The 24,247-nt window shown below is 39.5% G+C and overlaps 1 protein-coding gene across 5 annotated transcripts in view; it reads right to left on the bottom strand.

Annotated features, from left to right (window-relative positions):
- The window catches only part of Atp8a1 (ATPase phospholipid transporting 8A1), a 215,289-nt gene that overhangs the window by 168,694 nt on the left and 22,348 nt on the right, over window positions 1-24,247 (bottom strand). For 2 of the 5 annotated variants that reach the window (XM_051198445.1, XM_051198446.1), the window contains exons 1-5: window positions 13,635-13,801; window positions 12,348-12,462; window positions 10,771-10,870; window positions 9,795-9,893; window positions 3,782-3,827 (exon numbers count right to left, since the gene is read on the bottom strand). In XM_051198445.1, the coding sequence (XP_051054402.1) occupies window positions 3,782-3,827; window positions 9,795-9,893; window positions 10,771-10,870; window positions 12,348-12,462; window positions 13,635-13,728 (454 nt within the window). In that variant the 5' untranslated portion in view covers window positions 13,729-13,801. Of the gene's footprint in view, window positions 1-3,781; window positions 3,828-9,794; window positions 9,894-10,770; window positions 10,871-12,347; window positions 12,463-13,634; window positions 13,802-24,247 lie in introns of those variants that run through there. The other 3 variants (XM_051198444.1, XM_051198447.1, XM_051198448.1) reach the window with 3 other exon arrangements.

The raw sequence follows: 24,247 nt of genomic DNA, 5'->3' as shown, positions 1-24,247 counted from the left end.
GATTAAAGGCGTGCACCACCAACGCCCCGGCTCAAACCCAGGGTTTTAAAATAGCACTTGTATTCATTAGGCTCTTATAAATTATCACAACTACCTTGGTAGGCACCCAAGCTCCATCTTCTCCTCCAAGTCCTCCATGCCATGATTTTTACATAAGACTGTCATTTTACTTGACATTCTTACAGCATTCCATAGAAAAAGAAAGAACAGCTTTACAATTTAGAGAGAATTAGTAGAATCACCACAATGAATTCACATAGGGATTGGATTCAGTGTACATATTACAGTAACTGAGTAATTCAAACTCAGTTTAGGGAAGACAGAGAGACTGCCAGGTAAGAGTGTGTGTGTGTGTGTGTGTGTGTGTGTGTGTGTGCGCGCGCGCGCTCCAGCGTGCACAGGGACATGGGTGTGTGTGTGTATTATGAATGTATATGTACACACATATTGCTTTTCATCTTGTTCTCACCTCAGATTACAAATTCCCAAGAAAGCTCCTTGCACTCCCAGTCTCTCTGTTCTCCCTTTGTTATCTAAAGTCAAGTATTCCTCAGGAGAACTGGTGCATGCGCTAAAACAGGACCGTGGGCTGGAAGCTACTGGAAATCTAGAGACAAGCAAGAAGAGATGGCCCTGTCCTCTGAAGGGTCCCTCTCTATTACTTGTAAACCACCCACACAGCAGCACACATATATAAAGAAAAGCAGCCACCTCTGTTTGGCAAGAATGAACCATATCACCCAGACTCATGTGCACCTGGACTTGTTACCATCAATGTATGCCCCACCCATTCTTTGCAACTAGGTTCTTGAAAAATAATATGTAACTTACTTTTGCCAGATCACTAAGCTATCTGCTTAACCAACATATGGATCTCTAAGGCAAAAAGTGGCATTTCTCAAAAAAATATTGAGGACAAGCTTAAATGTAAAGCCTAGTTGTAAAGTTCTGAGAAGGAGCCAAGCTCCATAATTTAGTTGGTAAAAATGAGGTTACAGACAGGTACCAATCTATAGCTAAGTGGCTAAAAATTTTGCAAATTAAACACACACACACACACACACACACACACACACACACACACACACACTTGCTTTTGAAGTCTCTAGGGATGCCTGGAGTGAGTGGGAGGCTTTTTCATGTCTTAACACAAAATATGAGAGAACATTCCTTTGAGTAGGAATACAGGGGTGAATCATGGTATTGGAGTAAAAGGTATCCTCTCATGCATTAATGTGATCTTGGAAAACATTTAGAAAATCTAAGCTTAATACTTTAAATCTCTGTCAAAATTAATTACCTGTCATAAATATCCTCCTACCCCTCCTACGCACCGACCACTGCCTCAGTTCAGAAAAGCAAATTGAATTTTACTCTGGTCTAATGACAACAGATGGCTCTCATATTAAGTAATTTGAGTTATCTGACAGCAGACAGCATCCTGTTCAAACATTTTTGTTATCTCCCATCATCAGCCAAACCAAGAGTATTAGTGCTCAAACCAGGCAGACACTAGCAGGAAAAGATGCCAATCATCCAGGAAACAACTTCAGGCATCAATTTTATTTCTTGGATACAGGATTTCCAAGTATTTTGCTGACTAACCCTGTTTCTGTAGCCAAGTCTTTATATTTCATTTTATAAGCAATTCTCATTTATACTTAGTAGGGAAACTTCCCTCACATGTGTCTGGTCTTCATTTCCAGATGCAAAGATAAGCCTGAAACCCCATGCAGAATATGGGGGAAAGGAAAAAAAGAAAAGAAAAGAAAAAAAAAAAAAAAACCAGGAAGAACCCAAAAGAAGAATGTTCCTCCCAAAAGGAACATTTTGGGAAATGGAGATATAAAAAATCTGCAACCCTCATACCACTATGACAGCTGTCCTTCAAAGCTTGCAAAAGACTACAGCTGGTCGCTGAAAACCAGAGCTCTCTGCCAGTGACAACTATGTTCTAGAAAAATGCTTCCATGGTTGTACCCCAAAAGCTTCCATTAAATGTTTAAAACAACATGACAAAAAATGCAAGAGCTTCAAATTGTCAGAAATACTAGCACCCCAAACATCTAGATGTGCCCCCCTTCCATCCTTATGATTGCTCTGTTGTATCAAAACTCCTGGAGCAGCTCTGAGTCCCCTTCCTGTGCTTTCCATCCTAACCCTGCATGTCCACTCCGCTTCTTTTTTGACTCGGTAGTCATAGCTACTGAGAACACACGAGGAAAGTTGGAATCTCCTTTGCCTGGCATTTAAGGGCTCATAAAAATTTGACTAGCCTATCATGTACATCACATGTCTGTTTCCCTCTGCTATGAATCTCCTTTGGACACTTGACACTCTAATAATAGCTCAATCCAGCAAGGCAGCAGCCATCTTCCTTCTCTCTTGGGCTGTCTTCTAGTCCCCTTTCCCACTCCACCCACAGGCAAACTGTCATTCATCCCCACATCTCTCTATTTATCCAGTCTTCCCCAAATTTAAGACCTAACCCATGGTATTCCAGGATTTTCTCTCTTTTGGCTCTTCTATGGCATCAGACATGGAAAACACTATTTGCTGAAAAAAAGTCTAATTAGTCATTGAGAGTGCACAGCCCAGCCCTTCATCTTTTACCCAAATCTCTAATATTGTATTGTGCATGTTCTTTCCCAACCCCCATGTACTTATCTTAACAAATAGGCTGCAAGCTCTTCAAAGCTAAAATTTTCATTTGATCTTTCTTATATCGCAAAAATAATATTTCAGTAGATAGTCTAAATATTTTAGGCTAATAAACACGCTCTCCTCAAATATATAAAATACCCAGCAGACGAGGCCTTTGGTAGGAAGTGATGAGAAGGAGGGAGTACATTTCCAAAGGCAGTGGTTCTCAACCTTCCAATGCTGTGACCCTTTAATAAAGTCCCTCATATTGTTGTGACTGCCCCCCTCCCGCCAACCATACATTTGCTTCAGTACAACTTCACAACTGCAATTGTGTTGCTGTTACAAATGGTAGTGCCATCTGATATGTAAGACAGCCGATATATAACCCCCAAAGGGGCTGCGACCCACAGGGACTCCACAAGGAGCAGCAGTAAATGCTGTGTTTAATGACTGGGTGATGCTAGAAGATACCTGATTCCCTTTACCACAGCACTGCAGGAGAAAGAAGTCTCTTGCAGAGCAAGCTCTGGGATGGCATAAGATGTGTGCTTTCAAGTTCTAGGGACTTTTTAAAAATATGAGAACATGGTTTTATTTGCCTGTGTTGAAGGTCATTTTGTTTAGGTCTCCACCAAAAAAGGCTGTGTGAAAACACTATTCACATTCAGAAGTGGGCCTGGTTTTAGCCATGGGCTTTATTTCGATGGCTAATTCCATCTGCCTGTGTGGAATAACTCAGAGTGGTTTTCAAATCAGTAATGAGATTTCAGATAATTTACTATTATTTCTTTGTACAGCCAACATTGTTCACAAATAAAGTAAAGTAAAGGCATTTTATAGTTTTTAACACAGTGGGGGAAAAAAAAACTGTAGGCCTTTTAAACAATATATTCAGAAGCATATACCTAGGAAGCACCTAAATATACTAAAATGTGACTTTTTAAAAAATATCACCTTTGTGTGATTTTCACATGCTAATAATTGCTAATAAAGTAAGAAGAAGGAATTGATCTAGAACAGATGGTATCTCAATACAATAGAGTACTCTCAACTGAACCATCTTTAAGTAAGGAGTTTGAGGATGTGATGGTGAGTGTACTTGGGAAACCCAAGAAAAAAGACATAAAGGTCCTACCTTGTGTCTGTTTCTTGTTCACAGCATTATCGGCTTTGTGTCGTTTCTAAAGTCAAAACAAAACAAAATACAAACCTCAGTGAAAAAGTGAAAGAGTTCCGTAAAGTCAAACAGTATTCACAACCCACAAAGGTCATCTAACTGATGTTCTCTGGATTTTTCTATTTCTACAATCATAGATGGGGCATTGGACCATTCACAGCTTTGCCGCACAGTACCCGGGAGACTCAGTTCTTAATAGCAAATAGGTAGAATAACATTTTAATGTTACTAGAAAAAAAGAAATGAAGCAAAAGTCTGAGTTAGTCTATTGCTTAAATAACTCATGTAGAAGATTGCCCAGGAGAGTTATCTATAATAACCACCAGTATTTTCAGCTTTTTCTGAAACTCATTATCCAATTAAGCTGAGTACATCCTTCAGAATTTGAAGATGCACTGCTGTCTGCCTACAACTAGAAAAAAACACATCCACCCCTTTTACTTAATACAGCCGCTTGTCTTCCCTGTTCCACAGTACTACCGTGACAAGCAGATGCCACTAAGATAAGAGATTCATTCTTCTTCCCCAAAACACCCACAAAGTTAAATGGTGGGGGTGGTTTTTAAGTTGAGGTGGGGAGGTTGAAGAGTTACACAAAGCAAGATTTTAGAGGAGTAAGAAAGAGAAACAAGAAAGTCAGAGGATAGGTGAGAAGCTCACGGCCAACAGCCACCATAGGGGAGGGACATGATCACCTCTGTAGTTCAATTGCAGGTTTTCTGCATCTTGTGTCTAAACTTACAGCACGGAGAAAGACACAGCACTCTGGCAACAAGGCAGAAAAGTGTTGAGTGTAACTAATCCTTTGCTCAAAGATCCTATCTTTGAAGGCCAAGGCTTGCACTTAGCTATGAGAACTGAGAACAAATACAAGGCGCTTACATTTTCCATTTGAGAAAAATATGGTATTGAAGAAGTTTAGTGAAAAAAAATTTCTAAGAGAAATGTGTGGAGTCAGCACTCCTGAGAGCTACAGTTGTATCAGAGACAGCAGAGTAAGAGCTGATAGTGTGGACTCAAGCCATCAAAGTACAAACTGAATTGTGAGACATATAAACAGCACTGAAGTCTCTGTGAGGAACTGTGGGACATGATTGTCACATAGCTACAGGGCAAATCTTTCTCAGTGCAAACTACTCATAATGTGTAGTGGAGAAAAAATCTCATGGGAATATTATTGTTTTCAAAAGAAAGTGTAGTTTGCTAGAAGACTATTTTAAATAAAAGATTTAAGTCTTATGAGGGGAGGGAGAAGAGAAGGGGAAGGAGAGGGAACTGGAATTGACAAGTAAAACAAGACTGTTTCTAATTTAAATTAAAAAATCATAAAAAAATGAATAAAAATTTAAGTCTTTTTGTATTTATATTAGCAACAGAAAAATACGATTTTAAAGTTCCAAATATTTTTCTGTGGCTGTTTCTTAATAAAAAATAAAAGAAAATTTGAATGGAATTCAAAATAAGTTTGCTTCCAGAATTTTTTTTTAAGTCCGAGGTAAATTTAGATAGTAAAAGAAGGTATAGTCATGTTTCCCCCCCCCCCCATACATCTATGAAGGGCAATGGTTAGACTCCTAACTGATGAAGATAAAAGCTAATTAATGACACATTTCATATCAATAAGAAGTGTAACTTTATGACACTAAAAGTGGCCTTGGACATTAGTTTCCACCTACAAAAAGTTCTTATATCAGGGCCTCTCTGTCACCAGCTCTCTCCAACTTCATACTTTCCAAATACAAACAATTTATGATTTGTATGATAAAAATATCAATTGCTCCCTATACAACTAAAAGTCCACAAAAATACAGTTATTTTTGTTTCCAAATGCTACTCCTCTTACATTCAGTATCACTGAGAGACGGTGAGATGTTTACTGTTTCCATTTTGGATAGGAAGTTCATCAATAAATGGTATCATGTGAACAGTATTATGAATTTTAGGGCAGTTAAGTGTTCGATGCTAATTTTTACGAACTTAATTGCCCCTGACAAGACTGAAAGCGGCATGTTAAATTGCATTTAGGGGAAAGAAAGTGGAATCTTTGAGAGGTCATGTAACTTGTCCAGGAAAGTGATGGGCTCAGACTCCTTGCTCAGGGAACCCTTTCGAAGTGCACTTGGTTCCTTCTTCAGAGATGATAATCAAGGTTTAGTCCCTGCCTTTTCTCACTTCTACCCTACATCCTTTACTTAGCTTAACTCTTTCACGCCAAGTCTATCACAGTGGCTGTCTTCAGTCCAATCCATCCCCCATATCCTCTATCCACCCTCTGCTCTCTCAGTCTCCCTCTCCTCCTCTCTGTTTGTGTTCATGCTGTAATCTATCCCCTTAGCCAGAACATGGAACCACAAACCCATGAATACCCGTTTTTACAAATCAGAAACTTAAAGCCACCTTGCTCTTTCTTGTTCTGTCACTTTATCTAGCACCCTTTCTTTGCTAATTAATTATTTACCAAACACCCATCTAGTTCATCTACTGAATGTTCAGCTCCATCCAGACTTCTTTTACTCAGTAACACATGTCCAGTAATTTGTATCTGCATCCCAAAGACTTTGAATAAGTATTCATTTTTCAACGAATGGAAAATGCTAATATTTCATAATAATAAAAGGTGTTTTTATGGTTCTGAATACCAACTTCATAGACAATTCTAATTCTGATTCTTGCCACAAGAATTATAATTTACTGTGATAAATTTTTGAAAAGAGATTTTCATAAATTTGGAATATTCCAGGTATATATATATATGTATATAAATAATTTTTATTTACACAGACAAAAATAAGACATCCATTATGTTAAGCTATGCAGCATCAGGAGTGGTAAGTCTTCAGCACCTCACATGTAGTCAAATCTTTATTCTAAAAAATTGTAAAAACAATGCTAATATAGGAAATATGTTTTCCTAGACCACTCACTGTGTTTTGTTTCTGAGGTATAAGTGGAAGACATAGTTAGTCCTCACAAACATCTAGTTCCATACTTCCAAGGATGTGAAGACAGCATCTCTTTAGCACGTCTTTAGTTCTAACACCTGCAAACAGATGTTGTAAATCGTGGATGACCCAAGCACTTGAGAAGTGCCATCGCTATTCCTTCCTTACTGCCTTGCTACAGTGAACCCTACTTGTCCACGCAGAAGATATTCAATTCAGTTTGAATCCCCAAGTCACTACCCTCTCCTCATCTCGAGCAACCACAGTGCTTTTCAGTAAGTAGATAACAGGCATATATTAGGCCACTGACATACTGAATATGATTAACATTATGACAAAGTTTAAATACATTTTAATCTGCACCCCAAGTGATGACAGGCACCTAATCAGTATCCTTATGTTTCTCTCTGTGAAAATATGATAAGTCATGATAGCTCTTTGTTCAGCCACTTAAACTATTACTTCTTCTGTTCTCTCCTCAGGAATATTATTTCAAACGTGCTATAATTGTATCATTGAATATATGCTACATGTTAAACAATTTCTGTAGCCTGTGTCTATGAACATCATGAAGTGATGGTTATATTTTCCTTGTTTCTATGATTTTTTTTTTTATTTAGCTGTACACTCTACTTCCCACCTCCCCCCTCTCCTTCCACCCTGACCCCTGACCCCATGCTCCCAATTTATTCAGGAGATCTTGTCTTTTTCCCCTTCTTAGGCAGATCCAGGCCCTCTTTGTTACTTAGGTTCTCTGCGGTTGTGGTCTGCAGGCTGGTTGTCATTTGCTTTATGTCTAATATCCACTAATGAGTGAGTACATATTATTTTTGTCTTTCTGGATCTGGGTTACCTCACGGAAGTTATAGATTTGCTATAAAAATCAAAGAGAAGATGGAAGAGGCAGCTTCGATGAGGGCTAACATGCAAGGCTCCATCCAAATCGCCATGATTGAACTCCGACACTCTGGATTCCAGTGGTTGACCTCAGGCAAGCGACTTTGCCCTTCTGACTATGCTTTCTCATTTATTTAAACTGGGAAGGTCAGCAGCAATACCTTAGAGGTGTGCTACACATGCTAACAAACATAAACAACAGGGAACAAGCACACAGAATCCAGAAGCACAGTAAACATCACTGCTATTTCTGCTGGTGATTCTCTGTATTGAGAACACAACCTAGGAAGGGATTTTGATTTCATTACTTTCTTGGACAATATCTGTGACCTCAGCTTCCTTGCCTTTTTTTTTTTAATTTTGTATTTTAATTAACTCTTTTGTAGAATATCTATATGTGATTCTTTAAAAAGACTCATTGATATTTTAGATTATGTGCATGACTGTGTATGTGTGTGAGTATGTGCAAATGAATGAATACAGGTGCCCACAAAGGTCAGAAGAGGTCACATGTAATTGTGAGCTTTCTGACACTGGGCTTGGAAACAGACTCAGGCCCTCTACAGGAGTAGTACTCATCCTCAAACATGGAGCTGCCTCTCCGGATCCAGTTTCCATGTTTTAAGTGGAGGACTCCTGAGATATTGAATGACAGATAAACAAGCCCAAACCAACAGCACAACACTTGATAAATCACATACGCTACACACACACACACACACACACACACACACACACAAAAATAAAATAAAAACAAAAATATCAGGTTAAACAAAGAAAGAAAGAAGAAAGGAGTGTTCAAAGAAACAGGCAGAAATTATAGTGAGGCCCAGTCTCCAGGGGCTGCCCAATCCAGCCATAACGTAAAGTATGGAAGTCAGTGGGAACAAACTAAGGAAAGAGAATTCTTTCATTTTCCCTGCTAGTGGGTCCAAGCAGGATCTTACCAATCAAGAGGACCAGGGTGTCTTACACACACACACACACACACACACACACACACACACACACACACACACACACACAGAGAGAGAGAGAGAGAGAGGTAGCCTCAGTGTCTACTGTTACATAAGTAGAGCTTCGAGGCCACCAATGCAGACCATATGATTCTTTTTAATAATGTTAATGAAGTAACACTGCAGAAGTAATACTACTATTTGTGAAATTTGGGGCTGTGCATTCATAAACACTTCCTCAGTCTCCCTCACCCAAATTTAACTCTTCTAAAGCCCAGCAGGAGGTCATTTTTAGACATTCAAAGAATGTCTAGAATCATCAAAAACCCACAATGTAAAGCACAACATCAGTTTCCTCAGATAAGACACTTAGAAGAGAATACAGAAAAGGTCTAAAGTTGTTTGGGGGCATTTATTTTGCAAGAGGAAACTGACTTCCTCTTTCTTACCATGGAGTGTTAAAAATAACAAAGTCACTGATACTTTCTTTCAATAAGACAAGATAAATGGAGAGGAAACTCAGAATACTAAAATACAATGAGAAGGAATCAAGGCATCCTAATAAGGTGAAAAACCACAGTATTTAACTTTAAAAAATAAAAAATACAATTAAAAAAATCTCCTTTATATTTAATTTGGAGATTATTTCAATTAATTGGAAACTGTTCTATCTTCATGCCAATTACTATATTTAGGTTCATTTCTTTTATTAATAAATTATAAACTTAAGAGAACACTGTACCGGTTTGATCAAGCCAGACCGCCTGAAACAGAGTACCAGGTGATCCTACATTCAAAACAGCTGGACAAAGCAGCCTTACAGACTACAGCCAGGATTTCTGCATCTTCTTCGAATCCCCCATGACAGCCCTCCTTACTAGCAGGAAGTAGTTTGGAAAGAATGACACCCAAATTCCCAAAGATTGTCTATAAATGTTTGTTTTCATTTAAATGGACTTGGTTATATAAAAAAGAGAGAGAGAGAGAGAGAGAACACTGTACCAAGATTCCTTGGCATTAATCTATTAGAAGCAACTTCAGGAAAAGAAATGCAATTCTATTCATCTTTAAGTTGCACAGGCATTTTAAAGGACCTATACTATAAATTACATAGCTAAAGAAAATAAAATTAATATACATTTGAGCCAGGTTATACATGAAAAGTTAAATACTTACAATGTCTTCTATTATCTCTTTGATAGCTGCCACAGCTAAAATAAATAAGAGAGGAACCAGTGTTGTATAACGACCTGTTGGTGACACATCAGGTATTTGCTGAATAAGAAAAAAGGCAAGATAATTCCAGTGAGAACCAGACATTAAAAAAGAAAAAAGAAAAAAAAAAAAAACAAAAACAAAAAACCTAAAAGTAGGGTCTTCTCAAACATTTCTCACTGATTTTACTAGTACTGGGTCAAGTACCTGCATAACAAGTTAATTTGCCTGTTTATAAATATATAGTACATAGAGCTAACACACAAGATTAAAAAAAGACAAAGTAGTGTATAAAAAAAACCATCAAAATGATGACTTAGAAATGCAATAAATACCTGCAGAAAAGTCTACACATATAATATGAATATATCAGATCATGAAATAATGTTCATTTCAGTATCCCTTTTCATTACATAAATCAGAAACTAATGCTTCAATCACCCTCTGGTGCTGGAATAATTGGTTTAACTTTTCTTTATGCTTTGCTGCATTTTCAACTCCTTTTGCTAACAGTGAACATTTACTATTTTTAATGTATATTATATTTTTTTTCTTAGAACATTCATAACAACTAACTTAAATGTTTGCTTCTGTAAGCAGTAATTTTTATAGTGAGCCATTTCATATTAATACTTTCACTGAAATAAAACTAGTTGGACAATTTGGGGGGAAAGTCTCTCCTCTCTTCAGCGCCTAACATGAACGAACACTTCTTGCCATCAAATTTATAGAACGCATCAGTATTTGAATAAGCATGAGCCCAAAGGCTCTGAAGGGTGGAGGATGCCTGATACTGTGGACAGGGAATACGAGCTCTGTCCAGCTAATCCCTCTGCCTTTCTATAAGCCTCAGGGTATTGGTGGAGGATTTAACAAGCCTTTCGTACTTCCTGCATACTGGCTTTGAACAGAGGTTTGAAGATAGACGGAACTTTACCTGGAGCAGGGCAATAAAGAGAAAGAACGAATTAGCTGCTCTTCTGAACTGAGAGTAGAGGAATCTTGGAAGGAATGTGATCACGTTGTATTTTGCAGTACTGGAAAGCAAAAATAAAAAGAAACATGTAGCTTAGCTCCTCCACAATTAACACCCATGTTTTCAGAGTTCTGCTCCCAGCACAGGAGTAATCAGATGACAACATTTGTTCACAGTTTCAAATCTGGAAACTATAGTAAGGGATCTCATTAATGTAACTGAAAAAGAGGGAAAGGACTGGCTAAATAAACAGTCAAGGCTGAATCTCTTTGGCTTTGTTTTTCTGTAACCTTTGTCTTCTCTGGTCAGTTATCATGCTGAACAGTACTAGGAGTAGCTTGCAAAGAAAGGAAATTTTAGATAAGATATTGAACTAACACACCAACATAGGGCCAGACAGTGTAAACAGCTTCTTAGAAAACCAGTCAAACAGCTTTTTCTGCTGTTCTACCTGTGTGCTGTCTGGCCATGCTAGGAACATGGTGAGGACTCCACGCTGTCCAGAAACAATAAGATATGAACACATAGGTCCTTTCTCTTGCTAATAAATAGAGAGGAGATGAAAGATCCATGCCATACTCTTCAACAGAGATACTACTGGAGGATCTGCAATTTTGTACATATTATTTGCAAATGGGTATATCTTAAATATGATAAACCTGCCCTGAAAGAAAAGCAGGTTAGCACTTGGGTTATTCATGTGGTCTAACACTATCTAGAACCTACTCCTTATGTGGAATCTGCTTCTGTAAGCAGTACTTTTTATAGTGAGCCATTTCATATTAATACTTTCACTGAAATAAAACTAATTGGACAATTTGGGGGGAAAGTCATAAATGAAAACTTATGGTTTGCAGTAAGGAAGACATTCTCAAAACACGCTGTATCATATGTGCTATACTACAACTATCCAAACCTATACTTCAAGATTCTAGCTAAAACAAACAAACCAAACCTCTAAAAATTCTTGGTATAGAATTGCAAGAATTGTTCCTAAGCTGTTAAAACTTGGCATGCAAAAATAATACACTGCTACATTAACAGGTTTAGAGAGATGACAACTGCCCAGGGGCAGCAGTTTTGATTATTCACAATTCTTGGAGTATAGGGGCTTATCCCTTCTGCTCCATCCTACATCCAGGGGCTTTTGATTTATCCTTTTCTTTTTGTTTGAGATGCTGGTGATTGAACCCAGAGCTTTATAAATGTTCGATAAAAGCATTCTATCATGAGTCATGCCATAGCCAGCCTTTCTTTCCTGGATAGAAAGCAGTAGAACAGCAGGTCCTCCTAACTGAACTGAGAGCTCCTGGTAACTCACCCCACCAAATCCCTTTGAAACAGGGTTCTTTCTCTGTATAATCCTGGCTGTCCTGGAACTCACTATGTAGACCAGGCTGGCTAAGAACAGACAGATCCATCTGCCTCTGCCTCCAGAATGCAGAAAGATATGTGCTACCATACCTGGCAGGCATTTGCTTCCCACCCACCCTGCTCTACCATCCAGTCCTCCCATGCCTTCTCCCAGCCTGTCCTACCTGACGTGATTGTTGCAGAATTTTGTCAGCTGAGGCTGATTGATGAATATGGTTCTTACTTCTTCCTGATCAGCTAGTGAGGTCTTCTCTGAAACATCATCTGTCTTCTCATAACCTGAAAGAAACATGCTTCTTAGTGGACAAGACATGTTTCAATAGCCGGACAGTAGTGCACATTCCTTTAACTCCAGCACCGGAGAGGCAGAGGCAGGCAGATCTCTGAATTCAAGGCCAGCCTGAACTACAGAGAGTGAGTTCCAGGAAAGACAGGACTACACAGAGAAACCCTGTCTGGAAAAACCGAAACAGAAATGTTTTATTTTATTATTGATATTTAGACTAGACCCATATTTCAAATTCACTCTACAATGTCAAATTTGACAAGGCTGCATGGATCCCTTACTGGTACTGTTCCTTTATAAGAAAAAGTAAAACTCACATAATATTTTTGTTAGGGATATCTCCTTAATATTTATGTAAAAATAATACACTTCAAAACCGGTAAGATTTATTCATCTTTCCTATATAGATGTCTGACTTAGACTCTTCCACTTCATGAAAAGATACCCAAAAGTCAGTAATTTTGGACTAGTTTATATAACAGCTTAAGGAAAATTCAAAAACAGTAATTTAAAATGCATTTCAAAATATAAACATCACATTGAATATTTTTATTTCTTTTGATGAAAATAGAAAAAAGTTTAATACTAAGGTTTAAGTAGGCAATCCTCAATGATCCAACCAACAACACTCATTTAATCCTCTAGTTAGAAGCAAGATCTCTAACTTCATTCTCAAGGCCATCACACAACTGTTAAGCTACCCATGGTCACTGCAATAGTACAATCAATGTCTCCGAAGGCGCTCCATGCTTCAAGACTCAAACCATCACAAAAAACAAACAAACAACAGGTCCCAGAACTGACAGAAGAAGAAGTTTAAAGGGCTCACTGTTATTTCCTAGTGAGGTGGGGTGGGGGATGGGGGTGGTGGTTATGGGAGCTATTGCCAAGACCTTGAGTAGGATCTCTGGCACCATAACAAAATTAAGCAAACAAACAAACAGGATTGAATTAAGTTAACCCCTTCCTCCTCTTCAGTGAAACAATCACATTCTTAAAAAAAAAAAAAAATCCATTTGTCTTCATTTTCCACCTTTCAGTGCCAACTCTTCCCATGAAACCTGCTGACACATGGCCTTTTGAAGTGTTCTGCATTGACGAAGGCAGAGAAGCTGCTCTGGGTCCACAACCACATAGGCCACCTCCTACCCAACAGCACACTTACCAGGATGTTTTCTGGCTCTCTGGTTATGAGTCAGTCTGCCCCTACTAGAAGAGGAGCTTTCTGGGGTAGATGGTGTATTATTCATCTTCTCCATCCCAGTCAACAGACAGCAGGTACTCAATAAATGTTTGCCCAATAAATACACCCCAAATGACAAAGAAGCAGTTGCCTCCACTGCCCCATTTGGAAGACAAGAGAAAACTTCTTCACCCACTGATAAAGATACTGATATCCAAGAGCCAGTGACGGACAACTGACACAGACAAGCTTGCCTGTGAGGCACAGATATGGTAGGAGACTCAGTGAGATGCTAAGAAGTGGATCAGGGAAGCAGCCCCTACTGAGGCCGGAAGTGCAGGCAGTGAGGGGGTGGACTGGATGTCATGCTGAGGAAGCACTTAGGCCAGCTCCAAGAGGGTTCTTAATGCTGAGAAAGCAGTCTCAAGTCTAGTCTTTGCTTGGCAGGGAGCCACTAAGAGCTTTCCAGGATCAGAGTTACAATTCATCCTCGTCGTCCTGAAGGTCACAGCTCCATTCTAGGCTCAATCATTCCCATTTTTCAGTTCTAGAAAGACCAGTTTTGCCCACAGTCATGGTCTGTTACTACTTCATATTTTAGATGCAACACAAGATTTGCCTTCCACTTTTGCATTATCCTAATTTCACATGGGGATTGGGACATGGATCATTTGGTAAAGCACTTGCTGTACAAGGTGAGTACCTGAGTTTAGATCTCCAGGAATCAAATAAATGCAGAGTGGGCATGAGGGAGGTAGAGACAGGCGATTCCAAGAGCCAGCTAACGAGCTAGACAGGATGAACTGTCAGACTTTGAGATCAGATGGGAGACCCTGCCTGCTTCAGTATAAAATAAGGTAAAGATTGCCTGAGGAAGACAAGCTATGCCACCTGAGCAATATCTTTAGATGAAACTTAAGAGGGTTGCATTTTTGACAGCCTAGCCCTTTGGTAATTTTATCCAAGGAGTAATGGATCAATCCCTCTAAGAAATTTGGACTAAGGTCTCAAATGTTACTAGGGTGAGCAGGATAATGCATGCTGACCTTCCATATTAATTTGTATTTAAGAATTCCTACAGTATCTTCCTGTGTCAAAGGGATTAGAATCTCTCTCTCTCTCTCCCTCCCTTTTACTTTTTTTTTCATTTTTCTTTATCTTTTTGTTCTGAGTAATTAAAACAATCCTAATGGATTAGCACAGGCTCAAGGAAGCTTTATTTGTGTTATTTTCAGGCAGTTTCATGCCATCTGCCCTTGAACTTGGTGTTTCTCAGAGCTTCTGATCCTTCAGCCTCATCTCCTGGACCCCGGGGTCACCAGTCTGCTCAGCTTTTAGTGTACAGTAGTAGTAAGGGCAATCCAAGAGGGGAATTTCCTCTTTCTCCACCCTAGAGGGGCCAAAATTAAGATGGCATTCCTTTTCACACACAGTTCCATCTCTGTTTTAAGGAGAGAATTGATGTCCCTGAGGAGTGGTTTGGTAACCCAGGGGACTTGCTTGGTATTTTAGTGATGTGTTCATTTAAGCCATTAAACTCACCAGTAGTTTTTAATTTACCTGTCCAGACTCCTACAGACTCCTGAGAGCTTGGCCATCTTTACAGGAAACAGGAAAAAGTTTGTGAAGCCACTGTTTTTGAATGAGTTCTCACTTAGTGGTCCTGGTCAGGCAGGCCCTCTCAAGCCACCTTTGTCATGAAGTGACACTGATGGTGAAACTGGCTTAGAGAGAGAAATGCATCATTATCACACTCTCTAGCATCCTTGGCAGCTTTCCCTACTATAAAATTGCACAGAGAGCACACAGCACTCGTGCAGTCAATGGAAATCGACCCTAAAACAATGATTTACTGTCTCTGAGATCGCCTCGGTGACCTATCTTCTCCAGGTTAAAAGAAGCTCTGGATTGACCTTGGAAACCAAAATCTCCTTGAATGTATATCTGGTAAATGCCAAGGCAAACAATTAGGTGGTTATTTTCATTAGTATCCTAATTTGCAAAACAGAAATGTTTTGTGTCCATCTCCTGGAATAATTGGTATAAGATGACAGAGTCTGTATATAAAGTACTTATAAAATGCTTGATATTCACTAAATATATGATAAAAGTAATTGATGGTGCTTGATGGGTGGGCGGCGTGGGTGAATTCAGATATTGGGTCTCTGAGAAGGGGAGGGGGCTGTCACAGTGTCTCAGAGTGGAAAGTCCTCCCTAGCAGTGCAAGTGTGAGCTCCTATGCTCCCTTGGTTACATGGAAAGCTTCCTGAATATTCCACCTGATTCACACAAGCCCTCGGTTGTCTGAGGAGTTCACAGTGGAGCAAAGCCAAATCAGCAAGATTCTGAGAACAGATCTCTTTCTCACAAGTGGATTCAAGCTCCTCAAACTTTTAAGATGTATAAATTTGTTAAACACTTTAGGATGCAAGACAATGTCATAGGAACCAGAGGAACTTATGTCCCAACAGAAGAAAGCTGACCGAGCAACATATCCCATAAAGTCACTTGCTTCCTGGAAAGGAGGCAAAATTCACAAATTCTTAGGAATCCAGGCAGGTGGTAAGGGATGCTGATATATTTTAACTGTGTAGAATCACTGAACCATGCTTCTTATGGTACTGTTTCCTGACTAATTAGAAACCTCCCCGCTGAGCTGATTCTTCTAAGTTGGCCTATCTGGAAAGTCAAGTGAGTCTCCATGTGTCTCATGAGAACCAAAGCAGCTCACTCACTGGTGACTGGATGAAACAGGAACCCAACAGCATTGAGCTCACATAACCTAATGCACTTAATTCCACAAAAGGTCAATACATCCACAGGACCAAACTCTTCAATCTGTTGAAGACCCTGGCAATGGGACCATGACACATCAGGTCTGTTGCTTACCATCTCTCCTCTATAGAGCTGCCAAAGTGTAACACTGTAACTTACCCCGACTCTGACCGGCCACCTTCTCCAAATTCTAACTGACATGAAATCTTTGACAGAATTCAAACTAAAGCCTAGGAACCAATATGTTTCTAGAGGATGACTTTTCTTATGTCATATGTTGAGGGGAAGTGGAGAGAACAAGAGAAACACACACACACACACACACACACACACACAGAGAGAGAGAGAGAGAGAGAGAGAGAGAGAGAGAGAGAGAGAGAGAGAGGAGAGAGAGAGAGAGAGAATATGCTCATATACTTCCTTTCCAAATTCTAAATGATCAGAAGTGTAACATTATGGCTGTCAAGTACAAACATAAAGATGAAGGGTAATAGTAACTCTAGGGGCATGCTACACTTTCCAATGTTTTTAAATGACCAATGCTTTATCCTTAGAAACCAAACTCATCAATACCATCATTGTTTTGAACTGCCTCAAGTAACCTCCTACACACACACACACACACACACACACACACAAAATCTCATTCTCAACAGTGAGTTCTGTTTGCAAAAAGGACTTAATTTTGCACCTATCATTCATTCATTCATTCATATCTTTGCTTACCAGTGTAACAGACTCACAGGGCTACAGATGCACATTTACTTCTTCAGCATATTTGGGAGTTTCCAGAATCACTCAGGCATTCATTCTTAGGTCCTAGGGGCTCATCTAGAAACTTGACAACTTCTAATATGATTCATTTTTTTAAAAATATATATATTCTTGAGAATTTCATATAGGCACATAATGAAATATGTTCATGTCTACCATATTTTGACTCTATATTCCTTCCAACGTAATTTCCCTCCACCTCACCCTGATCCTCATAACACAATAAGTCTAATTAGTGCTATATTCATATATATATATATATATATATATGAATATATGTGTATAGATATGTCTATATCTATAGAAATATATATGCATGAGTATGGAGCCATTCACTGGAGCATGGATACCTTCAAAACAAATTGCTTCTTCCTCCTTCCTCTGCCAGGTGTGGGGTCTGGAAAGCATCCCCCTACCTATCTGATTAAAAGAAAATTTTCTATAGAGCCAACAGGCAGGCAGTGTTCCTCTTTTACTACAGCATATGGCAGCTCCAGAAACAGCCTTGTGTAACGTTGTACTTGCCAAGGTTTGTGACTTCTTCAAGCCATCAGAGTCAAACTAGTCTTCCAGAATTCTGGTATAGCTGTCACTGAAATGAACAATGTGGTGGCTGAAATTTTCAATATCCTTCAAAGGCCTGTTGTCAACGCTTGGCTATTATCCCACTGGGAGGCAGTTCTTAGGAGGGAGGACCTGAGGCCTAAAAGGAGACAGCTAGGTAATTAAGGACACACTTTGAAGGGGACATTACCACCTGGCTCTCCCTTTCTCTCTGCCTCCTCCTCCCTGTCTCTTTCTCCCTGTCTCTTCTTCCTCTCTGCCTCCTCCTTTTCTCTCTTTTCTTCACTCTCAACCTGTCATGAGGTATGGATTCCTGATAGCATTTCTTGGCAAATCTACCAGCATTTCTTTGACCATGAACCCCATGCCAAAATGTGCTGCTTTGTTGCAGGCCCAAAGGGATGGATGCAACCAATCGTGGGATGAAAAATATGAAGCATAAGCCCAAATAACTTTATTCCTTATAAGTTCATTATCTCAAATATGTTGTTCCAGCAACAGAAAGCTGACTAATACACCTTTTATTTTTTCTAAATGATAAGGAGTATAATGATTCAGTAATTCAGAATTCTAGCTATATTGAAGATATAAAGTTACTAATACCCTACCTGATTTATATCTAATCTCACTGGAGAGAGTCTTGTTTTCTGAATGATACCATCATTTCAACTAATGATAAAATTACTGAGAAGGCCCTAAGCACACATGAAATCAAAGACTCATCAGGTCAACGACTTTATTTTTAGTTATATTATGACCAAAGGGTGTGTATAGAGTTCCGAAGAACCTAAAATAGCAGCAGAAGGAAATAAATAGTCACCTAATACTGCTTGGCATTTGCATACAAGAATATAAAAGTGTCATGCTGAAGACAACCATTTCACCCTTTCAGCAATAATTCCTATTATCAACAAATGAAGGCTGGAAGTGGGGCAGCATTTTAGTTTTCCCTGTGAACACCTCCTCCGCCCATTGACTAAACCCATGCACAGGCTGTGGGGCTAGACCTGGTTTCTCTACTGATTCCATACATCACTGCACAAAGTCTCCCTGGTTGTGTCTTGTTCTTGTTAAATGAGGAAGCAGGGATGATAACCTGCAGCACTCAGAAGTCAATGTCTTCTGGGCAAGAGTAGAAAGTCAATAGTATGTGCATTTTTAAGAAAAAGGAAACTAAAGGAACAAGCCTTTATGGAGATGTAACCTGCAGTCATCACTCAGCCAGAAGTTGATGCTGACTTGTGACTGTTGCCAAATCTCTGTATTTGAAGAGACAATGCAGCAACCATTAGCTCTTGCCAGCAGCCACCTGGTATCTTCTGAGCAGGTACTGCAGGGTTACGAAGTAGGTAGACTTTAGCTTTCCTCCTCCTGCCTGGACCCAGCATTGCGCTTTCATTCCACAAAGCATGAAGCAACTAAGGACACAAAGTCTCAAAGGTTATCCTTGTAAAAAGGCTTGAAGTTTTTCAATCCTCATCACAAATACCACAACCCAATCAGCAAACTTACTCCCATCATTTGCTTAGTCAACATACTTAATGTCTATGGGAAGGCATTTTAAAAACCATTACAGAAACAGCAAAAGGTAAGATTCTCACTTTGGAGTTTATTCTCTAGAGTAGAGGAAGATAATTACAGGTCATTCTAAGAGAGAGGAAGGAAATGGCTAGCAGGTAGTGAAAGCCCATTAAAGTCCACTATTCTCGCTGGGGTTATAGTTTTTGCAGACATCAGTGCTTTGCTCAGCATAGGTGATGCTTCATACAGGTCAGAGAAGCTGAACTGAGATCTTAGTGATAATAAGAAAAGATAAGGGATAACAGTGACTCAGCCAATCAGTGGAGGGCAGGAAGACCTGGGGGGGGCACAAATGGGCAAGAGAACCTGTGATTTTGAATCCTGAACCTGAATCAAAAGGAGAGAGAGGACCAGACCAAGCAAAACAATTTGAGTTTATGGTCTTAATGCAGCAGGCATCCAAGGAGAACGGCTGTTGGGAGACCATGTAATAAGACAAGTGAAGGGAGCCCATGTGCTAAGACACATGAAGGGAGAACATGTGGTAGATGAGTGAAGGGAGACCATGTGAGAAGACACATGAAAGACAATGGGGTCTGGATTCAGCTTGTGACAATTGATGGAGAAGGACACAGAAATAGTCCTTGTAGCCTATGTCTGTCATCATCTTTCCATCACTGAACAGTGTCAGACACATCTGCCACCTGATATTATGCTAAGCAAAAGCCTGGGATCTCAAAGAAAAGTAGGAGCTAAAAACTAAATGTTGCATCTATAAACTTTTACTATGATTATATGTTTAACTTAAAGTACTCTGGATATAGCAAGTGAAATAAAATACTATCCATAATTCTACTTTCTTATAAGGTCTGGGGGGGATTGTATGAGATGATGTGGTTGTGGTACACTTGGGGCAATACCCGACTCTTCATATACAGGGAAATATTTTAGCCATTCTTATCTGTTACAAAATCAGAAAGGCAGATTGGGAGGCCGGGAGCCTTTTAGTCCTGTCTATGTTCAGAATCTGCTTGGGGAGGGGAATATCTGTACAACACTAAACAGAGAAATTTATTGTCTAGGTCTTACTTCCTCACCCATAAGCCGTTACCATGAGTACCACACTGTATTATAATATAGACTGTATTTATCACTCAAACCGTTCCTGCATTCTAGTCTCTCTAGATATTATAAAAGGTAATTTCTCCTTCAAAATATATGATACAGGGAGAAAAATGGTAATGATACAAGTAAAAGGGAAAATAGTTAATTAGGGTTATGCCCAGTTGACAGCAAAATAATGAATTTTTTCATACAATTCTATAATTGATATTAAAATAAGTATGTTTTCTTCCAAACTCCCATCTGTGTAGGGGTTATGCAATGAAATTCAGGGGTGAGTAGGTAGGAGGGAGGATAGTACAAGGTACAAAATTTTTCTATTGCCTCACAATATGGTTAGAGAACCATTATGATTGTGCAGACTCAACTTGATTTCAATTAGAAGTAGACAGCAACTAGCCTGAGAATGTCTATTGTATTATCTCCTAAACATTCTAAGCAGAGTCCAATGACCTTTAACTCAATGTTTTTCGATATCAGACCTTAAAGAGGCCATATTGTTTGCTCAAGATTCTTGACCTAGATTGAGGTCATTAAACAATTGTGCTTGCAACAGTCAGAAGCTAATAAAAGAATACAAACTGGAAAACTACTTGGTGACTCTAGAGGTGCAATTAAAACTAGGTGCTTCTTAGGAGGAAATAGGAACACTGCCCACTGCCTTTCTCAAAGGCAATATACGTGTGTGTGTGTGTGTGTGTGTGTGTGTGTGTATTGTTCTTTGAGCAAATAATTATTAAATAATTATTGAATCTTTTCTTCATGCTGACTTTGGAAAAAAAAAACTGGGGAGAACAATTTGGATGTTTTCATTCTCTCTACACATACAGAGGCAGTTACTTCAACTACAAAGAAGAACTGAAACCTTGTATTCTGCATTGTTCTAGTGAAGGGTCAATTCAGGTGTTCTCTTGGAAGTGCAGTAGCCAGTCAGAGACTGAGGACAGAAGGAAAGCGTTAATTCCGGGACAATGAGTTGTGGGCACTTGGCAGCTTGGGCTCTTATATTATACTTTAAAGCAAGGCACTGGAGAAATGAAGCACTTGCCATCAAGCATAGAAATTAAACAGAAACCATCGATGGTGTACCTGCATAGCTGGGGGAAAGAAAATTTCAGTTACATTACTACATCATCAATGTCCTGTGCACAGCTCAGGCTCTGCACTGTGGACATCTGCTGCTCTCTCCGATTCAGTGTCTGCTTTTCCCGGAAAAGTCTCTCTCTTTCCTTTGGAGAAGTATTAGAGCACCACTCCCATCACCTCCCTGTGCCCCATTTAACTTAACTGCCATTTGGATATAAATGCTGAGTGCAGAAGGACTACATCTGTGGTACCTGGAAGTGATGGTCACTACTCATGCAACCTTGCCTCTTGCCTGGCTTGTCTGTAAAGCTTTTCTCTTGTGTCCAGGAGCAACTGCACCTGCTTTTCAGATGTATTCAAGAGTGCGCCTATGGAACAGAAGTGCTCCCTCACCTTCTCCCTGTACCTGGCCAAGCTTCTTTCAGATGCTGAGTCCTGTCCCTTGGCTTACAATCATGAATGGCATTTCTGCCTGGAATCATTGTGCACCTGCTCTCCTCATCAGATTGTTAAACTTCAGGAACCTTCCATAACAGGCTCTACAAGCTGGATCAGATCAACTGCTTGCTCTAATTAAGTTCTTCATCCAGCACACTCTGGAACACTGAGGGATGCCACCCGAAGGACTGGTGCAAGAGCTGAAAAGCTTTCCACACCCCCTACCTTCCTCTCACTACCTCCTTGTTCAAGCAGCTGGGGCCCTAACCCATGACCTTTAAACCTCTCTAAGTTATTGGAAAGAAAAAAGGAGTAATAAAGAGACACCTAACCCCACAAGAGAAAGCCTGGCTACTTTAAAAGAATTCTTCTGAAAATGACAGAAAGCCCTACTTCTCTCAGGGTCAGAGAGGGAACCAATGACGTCTGCCTTACCTGTAAAACACTAACACTAGTGGACACTCACTCACTCATCCAACAACCAAGCGTGACCCCATTCTTTCCTTCAATTCCAATTCTCACACAATGTTTCCAATTAAGGATCTCCATGGCCCTCGTAGCCCTGATAAATTTCACTTACACATCAGAGCATATCTTTACCAACCTTCTTTGAAGCATCACACAGGAAAGTTTACATATGAGGAATGCGTCTCTCATGTAAAAGACTGATAAATCTATGACACACTTATTGAGTAATGAACACACATGTGTGCACACACATTATGTATAAACTAGTGAGAACAACAGGTTTATAGATGCCCCTAACTTAGGCAGTGAGGCTAGATCAGGAGAAAAAGTGCACTGAAGTATTAATTGGATATGTTGCTCTAATATACATAAACTACTCTACAGAGCAGTCCTGTCTATACACTAAATGTTTACTAAATTTTCCACTTGGATATAAGGTATCCAGAAATTCTCATATTTTGTAATCTTGCCTCATTGATTATAGCCACTAGTATACTTTCCTATAAGGAACTGCTTTTTCCATACATAGTAAACAGTATTATTCTTTAAGAGCCTCTGTGAGAACAAATCTAAAAATAGACAAGTGTGAAAACACATTCATATCATTTGTCTACAACAGGAGGAAAATAATGCAGAACACCTCCTGAAGTCACGCTGTGCTGTGGCAAGTTCTTGAAGTAGTACTATGAATCCTAAGTGGAAAATACCAAGGGAAAAAATTCAGACATTCAGAACAAAACACTACCTATAAGCAGATCGGTACCTAGTGTTGGGCCTCACACAGACTAAGTCCTCAGTCTCTGTGGTAGCCAAATTTAGGGATCATCTTAGAAAAATAATCACTTTGGGCAGGTTGAGATATTAGAAGTGGCAATAAAGCATTTACTAATATTAACATCATGCTCAACTGAAAAAGCACAAAATACAATGAGAGATGAAGAGGGATTCAATAATGTCTCCTTTGCAGCACCCCTGGAAACACCCCAGAGACCACTTGGTCTGAGAGAAAAAAAATGAACTACATGCTACCAAGCAGACTGACTAGCACCAAGAAGGTTTCCAAGGCAAGACATCTATCAGACATCCAGGAAGTTGCAATCAGCTAAAAGCATTGGCAGCTTGCCTAAGTCTCAAAGTCTACTCTAAGAAGGCTTTGGAAACAAGATGCCCACTGAGTTGTGCCTATGGACTAGATGCTAACTGATAGAAAATGCTAAAGCAGGAAGGATACATTAAAAGTTATAAAGGGACAAGGAGCTTTGACAATCAAAGTGAGGAATGCCAGGCCAAGTCAGACACATTTTTCACACTTCAGGACACATTTTAAGTTACTACCAAGACCCCAAAAGGGAAGAATTCTGATTGGCTATGGCAACATGCTAACTGTGAGGGTCTCGGAAGAAAGAAGAAAATGGAGGCACATTCAGATTCCACTGATGTTGGACAGAAAGTCCTAGAACAAGTTAAAGGAGACCCAAAAAGGCAGGACACAGACTTCTATGTTCAAGAGTGAATGCATGCCCAGGCACCCAAGAATGAGCAAATATATTTTTACAAATGTTAAGAGGCCACCAAAATGGCTTCCCCTTTCATTTGGGATGCAAGATGAGACAGGCCCACTGCCCAAAATAGATGTGCAAAGTTAACAGATAACAAAAGCAGAACTTCACAACTCCTGTTTCCCTTCACTGTCTATCAAGCAGCAGCATCTAAAATCAAAAGGGCAGAAGAAACCAGAAGAACTAAAACAAAAGGAAAGCCGGGGGCTTTTCCTTGTTGTTTTAGGTAGCACCTACAAGAATTTGTATCTTATAGCTAACACACACACACACACACACACACACACA

The sequence above is a fragment of the Phodopus roborovskii genome, unplaced genomic scaffold (genome assembly GCF_943737965.1).
Source record: "Phodopus roborovskii unplaced genomic scaffold, PHOROB, whole genome shotgun sequence".
Lineage (NCBI taxonomy): Eukaryota > Metazoa > Chordata > Mammalia > Rodentia > Cricetidae > Phodopus > Phodopus roborovskii.
This window is presented reverse-complemented; position numbering and strand designations above follow the sequence as displayed.